Source organism: Pleurodeles waltl, chromosome 9 (genome assembly GCF_031143425.1).
Source record: "Pleurodeles waltl isolate 20211129_DDA chromosome 9, aPleWal1.hap1.20221129, whole genome shotgun sequence".
Lineage (NCBI taxonomy): Eukaryota > Metazoa > Chordata > Amphibia > Caudata > Salamandridae > Pleurodeles > Pleurodeles waltl.
The window spans coordinates 158,628,601-158,648,282 of NC_090448.1; the positions used below are offsets into that span (position 1 = coordinate 158,628,601).

Below are 19,682 nucleotides of genomic sequence, written 5' to 3' on the forward strand. Positions count from 1 at the left end.
TTGTGAGAAAGAATAGCCACTAGCTAAACGGAAGTGGGGAATGTGTGTGAACAGGATGCCAGTCGAGCGGATGCTTCTGGTCAGGGTATGGAAACTGGAGCAGATGCTGAGACAGGAGGGACCAAAACTTGCAGGGTATGTGTGTGTGAGTAGCTTGATGAGTGTGAGAACCAGTGGTGGTCTCGGAGATGTGAGGTGATGTGTGTTCAGGTTGGGAGTCTGAGTGCGAGTTTGGCTGCCTTGCTTTGTATGTTCTGAAGTCTTCTTGTCACTTGGGCAGTGATGTCGATGGAGAAATTTACTGTAGTCTAGTTTTCTGGTGATAATGGCCTGGGTGGTGGTTCTGAGTATGTTGATCAGAAGCCACTTGGGAGATTTATGTGATGAACTTGAGGGTATAAAACCAGAAAGCGGTTACTACGTTGGCTTAGTTAGTCATCAGGAGTAGGTCTTCCACAACTATTACTAGGTTCTTAGCTTGGATAGCTAAACAGGGCATTGGCCAGAAATCTGTTGGCCACCAAGTAAAGTGCATAGTGAGATCTCTTTGCCAATGAGTACCACTTCCATTTTGTCAGTGTTGAGTTTCAGACAGCTAGTCTTCAATCAACCTGCAACTTCGGACATGAAAGAGGTGGAGTTGGTCAAGGTGCCGATGTTGAAAGTGGTGGATGAGTCGAGCAGGGAGATGGCTATGGTATTTCCTTTGTTCATGATCAGTTGGATGTCATCTGGAATGTTAAGGAGTGCAGTCTTAGTACTGTGGTTGGGCCTGAATCTGGACTGGGGGATGTCAAAGAGGTGAGCAGGATGTCAACACAGTCTCCAAGTGTGGAGATGTAGAAGTGAGCAGGTCCTCCTGAAAGGTAGGAGGAACAGGGGACAGACACTTCGACTCAGCAGCAGAGTAGTAGAGCCTATGCCAGAACTATTCAAATAAGCTGAGGCCGATCCCTCCTGACCTTCTTCAAAACCTGAGGAAACAATGGCAGAGGTAGAAAAGCATAAAAGTAACCTGAATTCCAAGCAGGCAATAGGGGGTTTCCAGTGAACACTGGGACAGAAACTATAGAGTGCAAAAAGTTTAACAAAGATCATTTTTTGAGGCAACAAAAATATCTACCCAAGGCAAGCCCCACTCTGTGAATAAGCCTTGAACAACCTTCTGATGCAGGTGCCACTTAAGGTTGGCTTCATGGAGTCTACAGAACTCATCTGCTCTGGTTCTCAAGGATCCTGGCCAATGGCTCAAAATAAAAAAATTAAATCCCCACAAAGTCCAGTCAGTGCCCCAACCTCAGAGCCTTCTAGCATGGTGCACGTTGCCCCCCACCTCCACCGTGCATTGATTATTGCAGTACCATATTGCTTACACAGGACTGACCTTGATGCCAACCAAATTGCATGCAAAAATCCAGAAGACTGATGTGGTGCCTGTGCTCCAGAAGAGTCCAGAGGCCTCAAATCTCCACTTCATGCAGATGGCTCCCAACACAGAGTTGATGTATCTGCTAATACAGTGAGTTCTATAAAGGATAAGAAGAATTGTTTGCTGCAAGTCAGGATGGAATTCTTCATCGACCTGCAGAGATCCCACTTTGCCTCGTTCGACACACTGATTCTGTCTTAGAGGCATATCAGTGTTGAGCCCATTTAAGGTGGCTGTTCGACTGCAGAGCTGGTATACACCAATGTGCATGGGGCACCAACAGAATACACAGGCCAAGAAACCAAGGAGCCTCAACCATTGAATCTAGAAAACAGAAGTGCGGCTGAAACAGAAGCATATCCTGAATGTTCCAGACTCGCTACAGGGACAGAAAGGTCTTCAATGCCATTCTATCTAAAACACCCCCCCAAAAAGGGTATTCTCTGCATTGGGTGAAGGTGGGATTTGGGCTTGTTGATGAAGAATCCCTGGAAAGAGAGGACAGAAATAGTCATCTGTAGGTGGCCACCACTGTCTGGACAAGCTCAGCATCAAAAGTCAATCATTGAGAATAAGTGCACTCTCGACCTGGGAAGATGGCAAACAACCATCACCTTAGTAAATGTGAGGTGAAGCCAAAGGGCAGGATGGTAAAGTGAAAATGGTCCATCCCCACCACTAAGTAGAGACTGTGGGCTGGACACACGTTTCAATTCGGCAGGTCTAAAGACATCATCCAGTCCCAGGTTTAAAGGCAGAAAGGACCTAGGCCAGAATTAGTATCTTGAAGTTGTCACTCCAAAGGAAGATGCTATAAATACGAAAGTTTACAATCAATATGAGCCACTGTACTGTTGGGATCACAAGTAACACTTGCCGCTTCTCACCTTCTTGTGGACTCTCTCCTTATTGTCCCCTTTTCCTGCAATTACTCTTTGGCAAAGATGGAGGCAGGCTCTGGTAGAGTCTGAGTGAAAACAGGAGGAAATGTAGGAGGGAATGGAAGAAAGGGACAGGAGTAACCATGACTGACAACCTGCAGGACCCACTGGTCTGAAATAATCTCAAGTCAGTGGGTCAGGTAAAAGGGTGTTCATCAGCCCCCCCAACTGCCTGTGGGAGACTCCTTAAGGAGTAAGCACAGTGACTTGGCAGAGGTGGCAGGGGACGAGAACGATGAGGGCCCATCTTTTTGATGGTGGCCCTGTCCTCTCTCACCGAAATGCCCTTTATGGTCTCCAAAGGACTGGAAAGTCTGATGCAGGAGCCGAAAAGGCTGCCTGTGGTGGTATGCATCTGCATGGTATTTCTATAGTGGTTCCTATATTGCAAACAGACAAAAGGCAGCAGAGCACCATATTTCAAATACAAGCTGAAAGCCAAGGAGTATTAGGAGAGAAAGCTGGGTTGTGGATGGCTGATGCATTGTTATGTATTGTTCTTTAAAGAGTAATGTCTTTCACTTTTTCCTAAATTGGAGCAGTGTTGGGGCAGGTATGAAATATATAGGGCAGTTGTTCCAGATCTTGGGTGCATAGATGGAAAAGGCCTGTTTACACTTCTTAGTCGCCAGTCTTAATGAATCCTGGGTGGACGTTCCAAAAACCACCAACAGATGGTAAGCCTGCAAGATAAACTAGGTGCTGGTCTTGAGTGCTTTGTAAATAACACAGCTGCTTTTGAAGATGGTGTGGGCCAGAAGGGGAGCCAACAGAGTTCTACGAAAATGTGGTGATGTGATAATAATTTCTTCAGGCTCTGGATGGGATGTGATGCAGCAAGTGGAATGTTGGTCAGGGGTGCCAGTGTGGAGTCTGAGAGCCAGTGAAGTACGGCATTACCATCATCTACATGTAAGAGCACGAGGGCTAAAATTACTTTCTGGAAGAAATGGTTTGACTTTCTTTAGGTGAACAGCTGGAACCAGGCCATTTCTTGTTTTTGCCAATGTATTCCTTGAGAGTAAGGTTGGTGTCTACTGTGAATCCCAGCGACTGGGCAGTCAGTGAGATTTGGAGTTTCAGGCTGTCAAGGTTCTTATCATTGAGCCGGGTTGCTACAGTATTTTGTCAATTGTTCTTGGCAACTAACAGGAATTGTATCTTGGCTAAGCTGAGCTTCAGATGGTGGTAAGCTAAGTCCAGAAGTCCACGGATTGGGTCATGGCGAGGCCAACTTTTAATCTCTTGAAAGTTGAATCTACCTTGTCACGAAATAGCCTGGGGCTATCAAAGGGCATATCCATGAGAGATGCCTGCGTGTCTCTAGAAAAACCCTTGACCTATAATAAAGCATGACAGCCAATCACCACACCAGTGGCCACATTTTAACCTACACAATCGTGGTGCCCAGTCCAGCCTGCAAAATATAGTTGATTGTGTTTGTTGTAAACTGTTTCTTCAAATGAGTTATGAAACCCTTCAAGATCTTGCTCGCCATATCTCAGAGAGCATAACTGCTCAGAAAACAAACCACCTTCAGAGAATGCAATGCCAAACTGACAAGGAGAGGAACCCTGTTGAAAATTGCATCAATGAGTTGCAATTCTCTCTCCAGCGAGGTAGCAACAAGGAGAGGACACCTTTTGGATATTGCATCAATGAGCTTCGATTCTCTCTCCAGTGGGATAGTAGGGAAAACATTTGCATTGACTTTGCTGAGTGAAGCCAATACCAAGGTATTTTTCAGTTGTGGGTCTTGGGTCAAGGAGTCTGGGTAACCTGGAGTATGCCTATGGAGCCTAGGAATGATGTCCCCCTTACTGTACCTAAAAAGACTTTGACCATGCCTCAGTCAAAGTGCCTGTCAGGGCTTCATTGAATGGCAGAAAGCACACTGAAGCTATAGGACCAGGTTGTAAAATTTCAGTAGAAGATTAGTCTTCATTTTCACTGTTGGCAACCGCGGTTCCCACACCTCCTCTGTCTTACTTTCTACAACAGCGGCAGGTGCTTCCTTCAGTCGAGAGCTCAGACTCCAGTTTAGTGTCCAGACCACCAGCATTTTCGAGGCCTAAACCTAATCCAACATCAGAGTAGAGATGAGGCAACAAATTGGCATCCTCCTTCTCCTCATTATCATTCCCCATGTGGCATATTCTGCATGTCCTGTATAAGATTTGAGTTTGAGCCAAATAAGGCCTCCACCAGTTGAAAATACTGCAGCAGAGGCACTGCTGAAAAGTCCTGAAACACCACTGGCTGTGATAAAAGACAACAGTAGCAAAGAGTACTGCAGAAAAAAGTAAAGTTAACTTCTATTTAGATACATAGTTGAAGACTAAGACGAAATATTCAAAAGATCGTTATATACATAGTATCATGCAAATTACATAATGAACAGTTCGAAATTTAAAACTTCTTTAGATTTGTTCCTTAAGCAAATAATTCAAGAAGCTTTTCATGTTGCAGTATCTGTTGGTCTTACTCATAGTACAGTTCACGTAAGTAAGGTTCAAGTCTTCCAATTGTTTATATCAAGGAGTTCCAGTCTACAAGTGTTCCACCCACTATAGGCTTTAGCAAGGCTGAATTGTCTGTAAACATTATAATGATTTATAATTTATATATGAATTTATTAGTAGTAATTTTTTTTTTTTTTTTAAGTGCTGAAACAAAGTAGCACAATAAATCGTGGCACAGCACTTTCTTATTTAAGTGGTGGGACAACAGTGTATGGATAGTGCATTAATGTACGGTACTGAAAATATTTTTCATTTTGTTCAGCCTTAGAGTATCGGGCAACATGGGGTGAAGTCTAGGTTATCTAGCCGTATAGAAGTGTTGGGAGGAGAACCTGATTTGTTTGTACCTTAAAATCGGAAGTCATTGTGGAATTCAAAAACGAAGGTCACTAGGTAAAGGGAAGAATGATGGACATGGAATGGGTCCAAATGGCAGATCAAAGAATAGGATGGCAGAGGCAGGTCAGATGTAGTCAAACTGTTCTTGGTTTTCGGAACAGTGTAGTAATGTCTCCTTATGTTTATATGGGCTTGTCCTGCAGTTCGGCCCCTGTTGTGAGATTCCGTCTGTTGGCCATCCAGTGGACAGGCAGTACATGAAGCTGAGAACAGTGTCATGTGTACCATACAATATAGAGGGTACAGGGTTGTTATCAAAACCGAAAGGAAGCAGCCATAATGTTAAGGTATGGAGTGAATAAATAAAGATGACAGTTGAGGTTGATTGGGTATTGTAAGGGAGCAGACCTCCTCAAATCTATAGGTAGTAGTCATATGGTTTTGACCCTGAGGGTGACAAAGTATGTGTCTGATGAGAAGCACAGAAATGTAGTCTCAGTATTGGGCATCATATAGATCACAATGAGAACGATGCAGGGCACTGGGCCCAAAGGAGCTCAAAGTGGACATGGACTAGTCTAGAAATGCTACTGCATAGGCTCCTTGAAGGCTTCTACCTGTTACCAAAGTTGAGGTTATCCTGTGAAATTCTGGGCTACCATCTCCAATTGTGGAATGAAATCACAGCCAGACAACTTGCACAGAGTCAAGGAGGGGGAACTCTCTCATCTCAGCTTCTTGTGTTTTCATGAAGATTTATACTTGGGCTTTAACATATCCGAAAAAAAGGGACCTCAACAACGACCAGGTCATGGAGTGAGAACAGGCCTGAGATTTGGAGCATAACAATAACAACAGCTTAGAAACATGCAATTCACCTTCAGCTCTTTGACGGCCCTTAGATACATCACAGATCACTTGTAGCATGACTCTGAATCATGTTTGGATTAGGACACCAAAGACAGAGCTCTTAAACAGTTACCAGCACACTTAAATGTAGCCCTCCACCAGCACTTCTTTAAGTCAGACGAGGTTGCCGCAGAGCCTGATAGTGTATCCTACATAAGTGTACGGCAGCAACTGCAGGAATATCTTACTTAAATCTGTCACCAAAGAGAATTCAAAAGGTAGGGAATCTGCAGTTAAAGTCTCTATTTGAAAAGTATCTTTGTGGTTTAAGTGAGCAGATGGCTCTTCAAGCAAACTAGATTTACTATCATCTGTGTCTCTTTATGGGATCAGGAAGTCTATACCAAACACAAACTATGTAGGCAATCTAGATGCATTTAGGCACAGAACCTGAAATACCTTCCAGTGTCAAGATTGAGGGAATGGATTTTTATTAGATAACCAACTTTCTATGGATTTATATAACAACATGTCACATGCAGGAAGACACATTTCAACATCTCAATATTGCATTCAGGCACAGAATCATGGGTTAACAGGTCTATTTGATACATGGGTCAAAGCAAGTGGTCATGTTCAAGCAGGACCCAGCCATGCATCCCAGATCTTGTTGTATTTACCCTCACACCCCTCGCTTGGTAGACGGGTCTCTCCAGTTGGGCGCACCAGTCCATCCACCTCCTCCACTGTTGTAACGAAGGGGTGCCTTGGATGCCCAGTGCCCAGCAATGTCTCTTTTCGCAATAAGTAAGGCTGTACCCACAAGTGCTCGGGTCTCTCAGGAGCTCCCAATGTCCTCGATCTCCCCCAGCAGGGCCATTTTGGGGGAGGGCTCCAGTGTGAGGTTCAACAACGTGGAGAGTTCGTTTAGGATTTGTGTCCAGTATCGCTGAATCTTGGGACGGGACCAGGCTACATGGAATAAGTCTGCCGGTGAGTAGGTACGTCTGTTGCATCGAGGGTTCGACCTGATCCCAGCGCAGAAAAGACAATCTGGGGTCAGGTAGGCACAGGGAAGGTAGTACCTCTGCACCATACGCAGTTTGTCTTAGACTGCAAGGACTCGCGGTGCCATCAGTGGGTCCCGCCAGTCCTCATCGTCCGGTGGGCCCATCCAGGTTTCCCAGCAGATCCGTAGGGGTTGGAGAGGAGGTGAAGCGTTCAGTACAAGGGAGCGGTAAACCTGTGAGATCTCCCAGCCCTCAGACCACCTATCATTACTTTGGCCTCCATAGGGCTAAATTCAGGTTTGAGGGTGTCATGCTAACATGTGCCCTCAGTGCATGTCTCAGTTGTAGAAACTTGTGGAATTGTGTCTGGGTCAGTGCATATGTTTCTTGGAGTTGTTGAAAAGACATCATGTGTGTGCCCTTCCAGATGTCTCCCACCACCGTGATGCCTATGGTGTCCCATCGCATAAAGCCCTCCAGATTGGCAACCTCCCGTAACCATGTTCCCTGCCACAGAGGGGTATGTTGGGTGATCCAGTCCCACCACCCTGTCTGTCTTTGAGCCGCCCGCCAACCATACAGGATCGGACTAGTTACTTCTGGCATGGTCTTGGGAATGGGACTTCTGTACAGCAGGTAAATAAGATGTGAGTACCCCATTGCGGACAGTTCTAGGCGATAGGTTGGATCGTTCCATCCCACAGTGAGCCATTCGTTGATGGTGAGTATCCGAGCAGCCACATAATAGGAATATAAATGAGACATAGCTAGACCGCCTTCATACACACTGCGCTAACATGTGCCCCAGGACAGGCGCCGCCGGCCATTGCACCATATAAAGGAGCAAGCCGTAGCATCCATCTCCTGAAACCAGTGGCAAGTGAGTCGGAGGGGAAGATTTTGAAGGACATATAGGGAGCGGGGCAGGACAAGCATGTTATAGAGTGCTATGCGACCCGTGACGTTTAGCGGCAGTGTCTGCCATTTTCCGTGTTCCATTTTCACCTTGCAGGTAAGAGGGGTAAGGTTAAGGGCCCATGTCTTAGTCGGGTCGAGTGCCACTTTCATGCCAAGGTAGGAATGTTTGTTTGCCAGTCAACCAGATCGCAATACTCAGAGAGGGACCAGTAGAGATTTAATATAGTTCAAAGGCCGGAGGCTTCTCTAAATATGCACAGCAGTTGGAGACACCTAGGTCCGCTTATCTCAGGGCATGACACTTAAAGTGTAATGCACGATACATCCTCCTCCCCTCCCTCCCGTTGCCAGCCTTCTAGGACGGCGTCTTGGTGAATCATATGTGCGAATGGTTCTATGGCTAGGGGAAAGAGGAGAGGGTACAGCCCTGTCTAGCGCCTCTCCCGACGGCAAAGACTTCCGAGAGCATCCCATTTACTAGGATATAGGCAGTCGGTGTTTGGTATAGTAACTGAACCATGCGTCGAAATGCGCGCCCCAGGCCTGCTTTCCGAAGGACAAGGGCCAGGTAGCCCCAGTTCACCATGTCAAATGCCTTTTCAAAATCGATGAGAAGGAGGGCCAGTGGGGAGGGGAGCGTGTGTCTACATGCCAGGGCAACATGTAATCTTTGCAGGCAATGACTAGTGCTGCGGGGCTGGCATGAAAACCGCATTGGTCGGGATGGATCAGGTGACATATAAAACTTAGGCAGTACCACTATACTGGCCTGGTCCAAGTCATGGGGGAAGGTGCCTTTCTCCAGAGCCTCTGTGTAGAAACCATGGAGATAGGGCAATAGTATGTCCCGGAATTTAGAATAGTATTCTGCTGGATACCCATCTGGGCCGGGGGTTTTGCCCGGTCTCAGTTGCTTAATGGCTTCCCTGATTTTCTCTATGGCTATGGGGTCGTCAAGACTTTTACTAATGGGGGTTGAGAGGGTCGGCATGTCTATTTCATTTAACAGTGGAATCTGTTGTTCAATGGTGGGTCTGGGCACCGCAGTGTATAGGGAAGCATAAAATCGTGCAAATAAATCAGCTATGTCACGGGGGCCATGTGGGCCCTCTCTGAGTCGTCTATCATCTCCGGGATCAACCTTCCCACCATTGGTCTGGTTGCCAGCCAGTAAAGGAGCTTTCTGTTCTTGTCCCCCCACCACCCCCGCCATACACCCGGGCTTGGGATGCCTGCTAAATTCCCTTTGACTCCTCTAGGGAGTGGGTTCTGAGTTCCTGTCTCACCATCTCTAGGGCTCGCCTGTCTCTCATCTCCCGTCCTCATCATTTTCTGCTCCAATTGGAGTGCCCAGGCCTCAAGAGACGTTCTGTGGGCCTATTTCTCTTGCTCCCGCCGGTGTAGAAGACCCTTTGCATGGCCACGAACTGTGGCCTTGCCCACTGCCCAGAGTGTGAGATGAGATTGGACCGTCGCCTTATTATCACAGAAATGGTGTTCGATCTCTTTGCGGAGGACCGTAGAGTAGGCCTCATCCTGTGTAGATTGATACTGTGCCCACATACCCAGCCTGTCAGGGCTACGGACCTCCCCTGTGGGTCCATTAATGTCTGCTGTATCATCAAGGGGTAGTCGTGGTGTAGAAGTATCGCTACCCCTCTGGCTCCCTGTGTGTACCCTGAGTGATAGGTGCAGTTAAATCCGTAGCGGGCTATGAACTTGCATGTGGACCTCAATAGGTGTGTTTCCTGGAGAAGTAGGATAGAGAGGGCGGAGGCGCTGGGTGTAGCCCAGCACCGTCGTCCTTTTAATTTTATTGAGGAGTCCGTTAACGTTCCACAAGACTACAGTGGTGGGCGCCATACTGTGTCTAGAAAAGGAGTGTTTCCCAATGCAACTCGTGCAGCTGGGGATACAAGACATTTCTTTGGGCGGGCCATTGTGGAGCAGTGGACCCTGCATATGCGTAGCGACTTGAGTGTGTCTTCCCATTTGCGACATCCATGTGTGATATAAAACAAGCAACAGTATAACAATTTAACTGTACATTGGTAAACACCTTCCAACTCCCGCCTCCCTATACTTCCGCTCCCAAATTGAAGAAGCATATGTCGCCCCATAAAGGTAAGGTAAACTCCTGGTGGTGTGAATTGGTAGACCCCTCCAGTGAGTCAGATATCATATGCGCTTCACTGGTGGACCCATGCAGAGCCCGCCGCCATCCTGCAGGATAGTCAAATGGGTTTGACTCTGAGTCTTTCACCTTCTTCCAGAGGTATCTGCCCCAGAGGCACCGATCCATGGGAGGTCTCCTCCCACCACGGGGGCGATGGTTAGGGGGGTCCCGCCCCAAGAGACTGCGAAACCCGCCAGGACCTGAGTCTTCTGCGACGGGATCCAGTATGGGAGCGCCCGGGTAGACCGGATTCCCTCGTGTCCGTCCCAGACGCACCGGCCAGCACCCGCCTGGAGGGAGGGGAGGGGGGGGGAATCCCGCAGCACCCCCTCGCAGTGGTCGCTCATTTCCTGGCAGCCTGTGGCGTGTCAAAAAAGTGTGTCTTGCTAGCATGCAGTACCTTAAGATGGGCTAGGAAGAGAAGCATATATTTTAGATGTAGCGCCTTCAGCTTTTGTTTCACCGCTTTACCTGGACCTCCTGAGAGTAATCTGGGAAGATCAAAATAGCGTAGGATAGTGTCTCGCAAGTTGAGGAAGTGGGCAATAAATGCCCTAGGTGATGCCCCCGGCAGCGGTTGGGCAGAGAGAGCTCTATGTGCACGCTCAATGGTGAACCATGTGGACAGTCTGTCAGGGGGGCATACGCAATCTAAGCCACGTCTCCAGAAATCCCCTCAGTCATCTCCGGGAATCCCACAAAACGCAAGTTATTTCATCCTGAGTGGTTTTCTGCATCTTCTGCGCGCTGCTGTAGCTCGTGGGTATGAGTTAGGAGGCAGGGTACCTTGGTCGTAAGATCTCGAACCTCGTCCTCCACTGTTGACACACGTGTTTCTGTCTCAGTGAGTTGTGCCGGGGCAGGTCCTGTTGCAGCAGAGCAATGTCTGGGAAGACTGTATAGCTCGTAGGATTTTGGCAGTGTCCCCCTTGTTCTCTTTGGTCAGGGAAGGGGCCCCCAAGGCGCAAGCTCCCCCCCCCAGGGCTCTGGCTGGAGTCAAACTTGTCTATACGAGTTTGGAAGGAGGATGCTTTCACCTGTTTGTCCTTCCCCATGGTGCAGAGGACAGATATGCAAAAGATATATCTAGTGCTAGGGCACAGTCTCCACTCACCAGGCCTCAATGGTCTTAATTCTGTAATGTATGGTATCTCGTGGCTATGCGTTAAACGGGGCCCAGGAAGCGGGCCAGTAGCGGTTGAGGGCCAGCGGGCAAGCCAGACAGGCGCCAAGCAGTTGTTGCCCTGTATTTCTGCAGGCCCTGGAATGTCTGTCGGGCCAAGGGCCGGTGCGTCTCCAACGATTCAGGCCCAGCTGTGCACTGCAAGTCCTCGTCGAGGCTCGGGTCCGAGCTCAGTCAGTGAAGTGGGCCCCTGCTGCCACAGGCCTTCCCCACGGCACCTCGGTGTCACAAGAAGCACCAGGGGGATTGGCACCAACCAGGGAGGCAAACACTCCACCTCGTCACCGCCAGCCCTCAGGTTACGAGGCTAGGCAGAGAGGGGGGCTCTCACGAGCTGACAAAGCCGCAGCAGCCACTATCGGCAAACGCACCGCACAGCCACCAGCTGTCTCGGACAGGTGTTCCCCACAGCGGCCGATGTCATCCAGGCCTCCACGGCCGCCCTGCGCTCCACCGCTCCTCCCTGCAGGTCTGGGTGCACCCCATCTCTCTGTTTGGTCTGAGGCTCCCCGGCAGCTAGCTGAGGGTTTTGGTGCCGGTCTGGTGGGTCCCCCTGTGGTGTGGGTGGCGGCGGATGATGATGATATCTGTTAGATATGCCGTGTACTGAATGGTGGTTCCCGAAAACATTATGGTTCTTGATGGATGAAGCAATGACTTCCAGTAGGCGCCTTTATCAACCAGTCGTCCCGGTATGGGAATATTTTACAACCTTCCTGTCTTGAATGAGTTGCCACTGAAGCCAGACATTTTGTGAAAATGTAGGGGGTCTATTTGAATCCAAATGGGAGGACTTTGAACTGCTAGTGAATGCCAGATCCTCTGAATCCTAAGAATTGTCAATGCGTAGGGTGAATGGGGATGTGAAAATAGGCATCCTTGAGTTTTGGAGTTGTCATTTAGTCTCTGTGATTTAGGGGCTGAAGGATGTCTTAGAGAGTAAATATATGAAATATTGTTTTATTAGGTATTTGTTTAACCTGCGTGGGTCCAAAATGGGGCTCCATTCCCTAGTCTTTGTTGATTAAAAAGAAGCAGGAATACAACCCCATTCTTTTCCGATTATGGGATACTGTTTCTATTGAACCTTTGCAGAGCACTGTAAATATTTCCAATTGTAGTTGCAGGAGAAGAGGTGGGGATGACCCTATATAAGGTGTATGAGGGGGCCTTTCATGAATTCAAATGTATGGCCATAGGAGATTAGGTCTAAAACCCATTAGTCTATTGTTAATAACTTCTAATGCTCCAAATAGTTTGTTATTCAGCCACCAACTGCTTATGGAAATAGCTTGTGAGTAACTGGCAACTTCATTTCATCATCGTTTTGTATTGCTGTTGAAAGGGTTGTTACTGTTGTGATCTAGAAGGCTGACATCCTCCCCTGTAGGAATATATACTTCTTCCTCTTGCTTCTCAAAGGGGCATTTGTCTCACTTGCAGAGTACCTAGTGATCTTGCTGTGTCTGTTTTAAATGACTGTAGAGCTTTATCAATGAGGTTGCTGAATAATGCCTCCCCAATAAAAGGTGTATATTAGATCTTACGTTTGACTTCAGACCTGAAGGAAGAAGCCTTAAGCCATCCTTATCTGTGGAGTTCAACACCACCTGACAATTGGCAAAAACCTGTTGAAGCCCTATCCATTGCACAATCAATAGTCACCAAAGAGGCTCTTTTGCCTTTCTGCAGACTCTTTCTTGCCTCCTCTTCATAACCTCAGGTAATCAATCTAAGAAAGGAGCAATATCTGACCAAACCTGTTGATCATATCGACCAAGGATTGCCAGAGGATTGACATTGTGAAAAAACACCCCCATATGTTAGCTAAACGCCTATCCTTTCTATCAAGTGGGACTGAGATGGGCGTAGAGGAGTTCTTAGAGCAGTGCTGAACTGCTTCGGTTATGATGGAATCTGGCTTAGGATGTCCTATCAAGCAAGCTGACAAATTATCTTGTACCTTATATGTCTTAACCAGTCTGGGTAAGACAGTGAACATTGTTGCTGGATTTGTCATTATTTTCATACCTTCCTCCCACATAAAATCTGCACCAGGATAGCGCTAATGGATGTTCTAGCAGGCTCTTTGAAGTCATTCAGAAAACAAGCTAATTGCTTTACTGGCATTAGTAGTTCAATTTGTTTTGCTGCCCAGTCCATCAGAGTATGAAAACCTCCCATATCATCAGGAGGAAAATCCACAGGATGAGCAATGATGGTGCCATTAGCAGGGTGTCATCCCATTCATTAGATGCACTTTGGTCGCCAGGCAAATTACCTTCTTCACTCTCCTCAACGGAAGGCAGGTGGCACTGCGATACTGAATGCTGGTGTTCTTTTTCCCAACAGTGCTGTAAGCCACGTCCCCGAGGTAAGGGATATTTAAGCAGACATCAGAACACTCAAATATTGGGTACATGAAGATAACAAATGCTCCAACAGTCCGATGTTTCTTTTTTGTACTTCCATTTTTAATTTAGAACATTCCATCTTTAAAGGACATATGCTCTAATATAATTACATCACTTCAACTGAGGCTCATAATGGGGGTTAAGTGCCCACTGTCTTGTAAACCTGCAACTCAAACCTATAAAAATTGGAGAAAACATTTAGTCACTAGAAATAAATATATGATCATGAAACACATTACTAGAAAGATAGATTTGTTTTATAAATAGCAAGATCAAATGATATTATGCAGTAAAAATATAATGGTAACTCTTGCCATTCATTCGTACATCTTTACCTGCCAGCTTGACATCCCCAATTCTGATGATATGTGGCCAGTGCTGCAGTGTTTTAGCAAAAAATGGATTTGTCACTCCTAAAATAATTGATGGCCTAGAAGGAGATAAGTGAGGTGATCATCAGTTTAAAAAATATATAAATAAATAAAAAAATCAAATGGTTCCTCAGCTGGGTAAAATTAGTTAGTAGAACATTTTCAGCTTCTCTTACACTTATAAGGAACATCAATATCTATTACGAAATAGACAGGGTAAAACCAACCAAAATAATGGTGAAAAGTAAGGTCACTGCCCTTGAAAGAATACAGTGATTAGCCAGACCATAGTGACATAAGAGATGAAGTGGTTTACTAGCCGAAGAGCTAGAGAAAGACATTTCAGAAAAGATAATGCTATTTTTTGTATCATTAAGTGATATAAGATTTGCAACCATCAGATGCGGAGTACCTGGGCTCTAATTCATGCATTTGCCTCATGTTTAGGCCCCTCCTGTCTAGTCACATATTATCATTTGTTTTTATTAAACAAAAACTCTTTATTGGCATTTTAAAGTTTTTGACATTGTATTACAAGCTATCTTTCCAGAATAGTTAATACATGCCCATAGTATAAAGATTATTTTACTTACCCTGTAAGCATCTGTTCGTGGCATTTAGTGCTGTAGATTCACATGCTCCGCATACTTCTGCCATCTAGTGTTGGGTCAGGACGTGTAAAAGTTGTTTTTCTTCGAAGAAGTTGTTAGAGTCACAAGGTAAAGTGACCCCTCCTCTCGGTGACACTGTGCATGGGCATCAACTCCATTGTTCGATTGTTTTGTGCTCTTAACATCCAAGGTATGTAGAGATCTTTCTGCAACTGAATCAGGCTGAGGAAAAAAAAACGGTAACTAAACCGACTGGTTAAGGTAAAAAGTAGAAACAATCTTTGGAAAAAATTATGGGTTGGTACGAAGGACTACCCTATCCTTATGTATTTGGAAGAAGGGTTCTTCTAAGGTTAATGCCTGAAGCTCACTCACACATCTTAGTGAAGTGATTGCTACCAAAAAAGCTAACTTCCAAGAGAAAAACTGAAGTGGACAGTTATGTAAAGGTTCAAATGGCGGTCACATTAGTTTGGTAAGTACAATGTTAAGATTCCATATTGGTGCTCGAGGTACCCTCAGTGGAATTACTCTTTTAAGACCTTCCATAAAAGCTTTAATAACAGGAATTTTGAACAACGTTAAATTTTGTCCGTTTTGTAAATACGCTGCTATTGCTGCAAAATACAGTCATATTGAATTGTATGCTAACCCACAAGTTTGTAAATGTAGCCAATAGCAAACAACACTGTTGCATTAAACTGATCAATTTGTTTGTTTTGACGATAAACAATTAACCTTTCCCATTTAGCAGCATAGCATGCTCTGGTTGTGGGTTTACATGCTCCCTTAAGAATGGTCATGCTTTCAGGAAGGCAAATGTAAGTATACAAACTCTATGATCTCAGGGGTCAAGTTGCAAGTTTGAGTTCCTTGGGATTTGGGTGTCTGATTTCTCCATAGTTCTGCATAAGAAGATCTGGATGTAGGGGAAGCTTCTTGGGTGAACTACTGAAAGTTCCAGTAGTGTTGTGAAACATGGTTGTCGTGCACAAGTGGGAGTCACCAAAATGAGTGTGAGAGAGTTCTCCCTGAGCTTCCTCACCACAAAGGGAAGGAGAGGGAGAGACAGAAAAGCATATGCAAATATCTCTGATCAACTCATCCACAGAGCATTGCCCTTGGATCGGTGTGGGTGCCTGGAGGTGAAGTTTGGGCATTTTGAGTTGTTTGCTGTTGAGAACAGATCTATTTGTGGAAATCCCCACCAATGGAAGTATGTTAGTAGGACTTGAGTGTGGAGTTCCTATTCGTGGACTTGTTGCTGCATCCTGCTGAGTAGATCGGCAGTAGATGTCTGTTCCCAGGAGGTGTTCCACTAGCAACTGAATGTGGTGGCGAATTGCCCAATGCCAGATTGTCTACGCTAGTCGAGGCAACTGTAGAGAGTGTCCCCTCCCCCCCGTTTCTGTAAATAAAACATGGCTGTTGTACTGTCTGTCCAGACTAACTCAATCAAGTCATGCCTGGCAGGTGAACCAGAACAGCAGAGTGTTAGGTGAATGGCTTGAAGTACTAAGTAATTTATTTGGAGAGCTTGATGTTTGGTGTCCCACGGACCTAGTATTGAGAGATTGTGTATGTGGGCACCCCAACCTGTGAGGGATGCGTCTGTGAGAGTGATCTGGGTCTAGAAACGGATGCCCTTTGGTCAGATTTTGTGTATTCCACCACTGTAGAGAAGAGTGTGTGCGGCTGTCTATCAACACTAGATTGTGTAACTGACCCTGTGCTTGAGAGCACTGAGCCGCCAGACACTCCTGCAGTGGACGCATGTGCAGGCGTGCATATGGCACTATTGCAATACAAAATGCCATCATCCCTAGAATTCTCTTAACTGTTCGCACCAGAATGTGCTGGTTGGGGAGTATTTGACTCAAGAGAGCTATTATATTGTGAATCCTGAGAGCACTGGAGTAGGCTAACACTAATTGAGTGTTTAGAACAGCTTCTAGATAGGGCTGTATCTGAGATCGTTGGAGTTGAGATTTGTGTATGTTGAAGGTAAACCCTCCATGATGAAGGAGATGAATGGTTGTTTGTGTATGGTGAAGACACTGCTGGAATGAACTGGACTTGATAAGCCAATCGTCCAGATATGGAAAGACATGAATACTTTGTCGGCATAGATGTGCTGCGACTATTGCAAGGCATTTTGTGAAAACACAAGGTGCAGCTGTTGCTTCGAAAGGAAGTACCTTGAACTGGTAATGCCTGCCTTGTATGACGAATCTGTGATATTTCCTGCGTACTGGGTGTATTGGGATGTATAAATAAGTATCCTTTAGAACTAGAGCAGACATGAAGTCTCCTTGTTGTAATAGTGGTATTACATAGTGGAGAGTGACCATATCGAAGTGTTCTGACAGAATGTAATGGTTTAGTGGTCTCAGATTCAGAATTGGGCGAAGGGAGCCATCCTTTTTCGGAATAAGAAAATATAGGAAATATACCCTTGTTCCCTTTTGATGAATGGGAGCTAACTCTCTAGCTCCTTTCTGAAAGAGAGCTTGTACTTCTTGATTGTAGAACATTTGCAACTGTTCAGAGAGTTTGTGCTTTCTGGGTGGTATGTTTGGAGGTGTGTTGATGAGCTCCAGGCAATAACCATGTTGCATAATATCCAACACCCACTGGTCTGTTGTTATATTTTGCTAGTTGGGAAAAAAGTGTTGTAGGAATCCTTCAACAGGTGTTGTGTGATCGTAGGGAATGAGAAGAGTCATTGCTCTGAAGTGGAAGGGGGTACATGAGGAGACACCTCTTCCTTGACCCTTGCTTCTCCTTTCTGAGCCTCTATAAAACTCTCTAGAGTGTTGTTGCCTGATAGAGGTAGAGGAGTCTGACGTTGTCGGCTTATTGCTTTGTTTGAAGACAGGTTTACGTAAGTAGCCTCCACTACTATGGGTTTGAAGGACTCCCACAGACTTTGCAACATTAGTGTCCTTTTTTTATTTTCTCGAACGATTGGTCCACCTCTGGACCAAAAATGTGTCCCTGATCAAAACGGGAATTAAGAAGTATTTGTTGAATCCCAGGTTTAAAACCTGGCATACGCAACCAGGTGTGTCATCCTAATAAGAGACCTGCGTTTATACCCCTTGCAGCTGTATCTACTGCGTCAAAAGCACATCTAATAGAGATATTAGATATTAACTTGTCCTCTTGTACAAGCTGGTGTCCTTTCTTTTTAACCTCTTTTGGAAGGTTCTCATATTCTCCAATGATTGGCTGCTTGAAGCCCCACCCTTTTGCCTGATGCATCATTAAGTTATGACTCTGTCTGGAAGAGGTGCATTCCCAGAAGTTTCACGAGCATTTAAAACTACCAGGGAGTCTGGCAGAATTTGTCCTCTTACATAGCAGGGTCTGAATGGGCTGCCTTGCATTTTTTTTTTTTTTAACTCAACTCTGTAATTACTCATGCATGGACAAGGTCTTTAAAAATGTTGCCCACATGCCATGTCAAACCCTTCAACCTGGGCAGATATTGAGATGCCCTAGTGGTAGAGGAAAGGGTTTTGAATAAGAAATCATCTTCTATAGGGTCCCTGTGTAATGGGACTTGATGATATGCAGCCGCCCTAGCTACCAATTTATTGAAGGATGTGGTGTCATCTGGTGGAGATGGTTTAGATGGGTATATCTGGATCTGTATCTCCTGGTGGGCCAATGTCATATGTGTCCCAAGGATCTAATGGTGGCTGCTGTCAATCTTAATTCCCCCTCCGCCCCCGATCTACTAAATAGGATTGTGGTTATCCTAGTCGAGTTCCTGCTGTTATATCTTCAGCCTCCGAGTTTGAATAGTGGTGAAGTAGGTAGAGGAGAAGGTGGTAAAGATGAAGGCATTGGACTGGTGGCCATGTCTTTTCTCTTTATCTTGTGAGGAGATACCTGTACATCAATAGTCCCCTCAAATAAACACTGACGTTTTGAATAAGATGGTATTGCAAGAATCCAACCAGCATTTGGTTGAATATAGATTGTTTTTTGTTTCGGATCAAGCTTCTCTGCCATTGTTTTTAAAATAGGCTGTGGTGCTGGAACAGTCATTTTCGACCGGAGTGTTGAAATGTTCGATGCAGAAGAGGTTTTGAGTTTTGGTGCCGAAATGGTCAGTGCCAATATTGGAACCAAAGACAGTTTTGGTTGGGTCAATGCAAAACCTTTTGGAGCCATTTTATGGGCAGCCTCTTTTAGACTTGGCCTTTGGTACTGAGCTAGAAGGTGAGGCACCCTTGGCAATTGTTCGGTGCTGACCATGGCCCAGACAGCAGTGGTGGCCTGGTAGTTTTATGTTCGAACAAAGCTGAATGTTTTTTGGCGGGTATAATATAGGCCTTTGTACTCACTGCGTGCTGTGCTGATGAGACTTTGTGCCTGCACCCTGGCCTCATTCTCCGAATCGGATACAGAGTCTAAAATCGATAAGGCATCCTCTTTCTCTGCAGAAGCTTCATGGATTTCTTCATGCGGCTCTAGGTCTTGGAGCCCAAAGATGTCCGTTGTCTCTTCTAGTTCTTTTCGCTGCATTTCTTTAAGACAAGCCCGACGATCCCGCAGCATTTTCTTCACTCGAAATGTTCCACAGGCCTCACAATTTTCTTTGTTTGTTGTGATCAGGCTATAAGCCGTGGATGGAAACGGAGTGGAGGTCTGCGTGGGACTGTTTGGTGTGACACCTAGGACAAAATCAAAAAGGTGTCCATTCCATCAGCAGCACATTTCTTATGCGCAAATAGCTATGAAATAATAGAGGCCCGAAGGCCGGGAATGAAAGTTGTCAACCCGACAGGGGAGATTTGCTTCTTGTGTTCTCTGCATGAACAAAAAATAATACAGAGAAGTATGGGATTGTCGGTTGCTCGAAAGGGAGGCCGAAACGGTCTCGAACTGGAGCACCGAAGAACACGTCT

The 19,682-nt window shown here is 45.8% G+C and overlaps 1 protein-coding gene across 1 annotated transcript in view; it reads right to left on the minus strand.

Moving 5' to 3' along the window:
- The window catches only part of DENND6A (DENN domain containing 6A), a 292,813-nt gene that overhangs the window by 75,326 nt on the left and 197,805 nt on the right, over nt 1-19,682 (minus strand). The window contains exon 12 of the mRNA XM_069206473.1: nt 14,117-14,211. Coding sequence (XP_069062574.1) covers nt 14,117-14,211 — 95 coding nt within the window. The remainder of the gene's footprint in view (nt 1-14,116; nt 14,212-19,682) is intronic.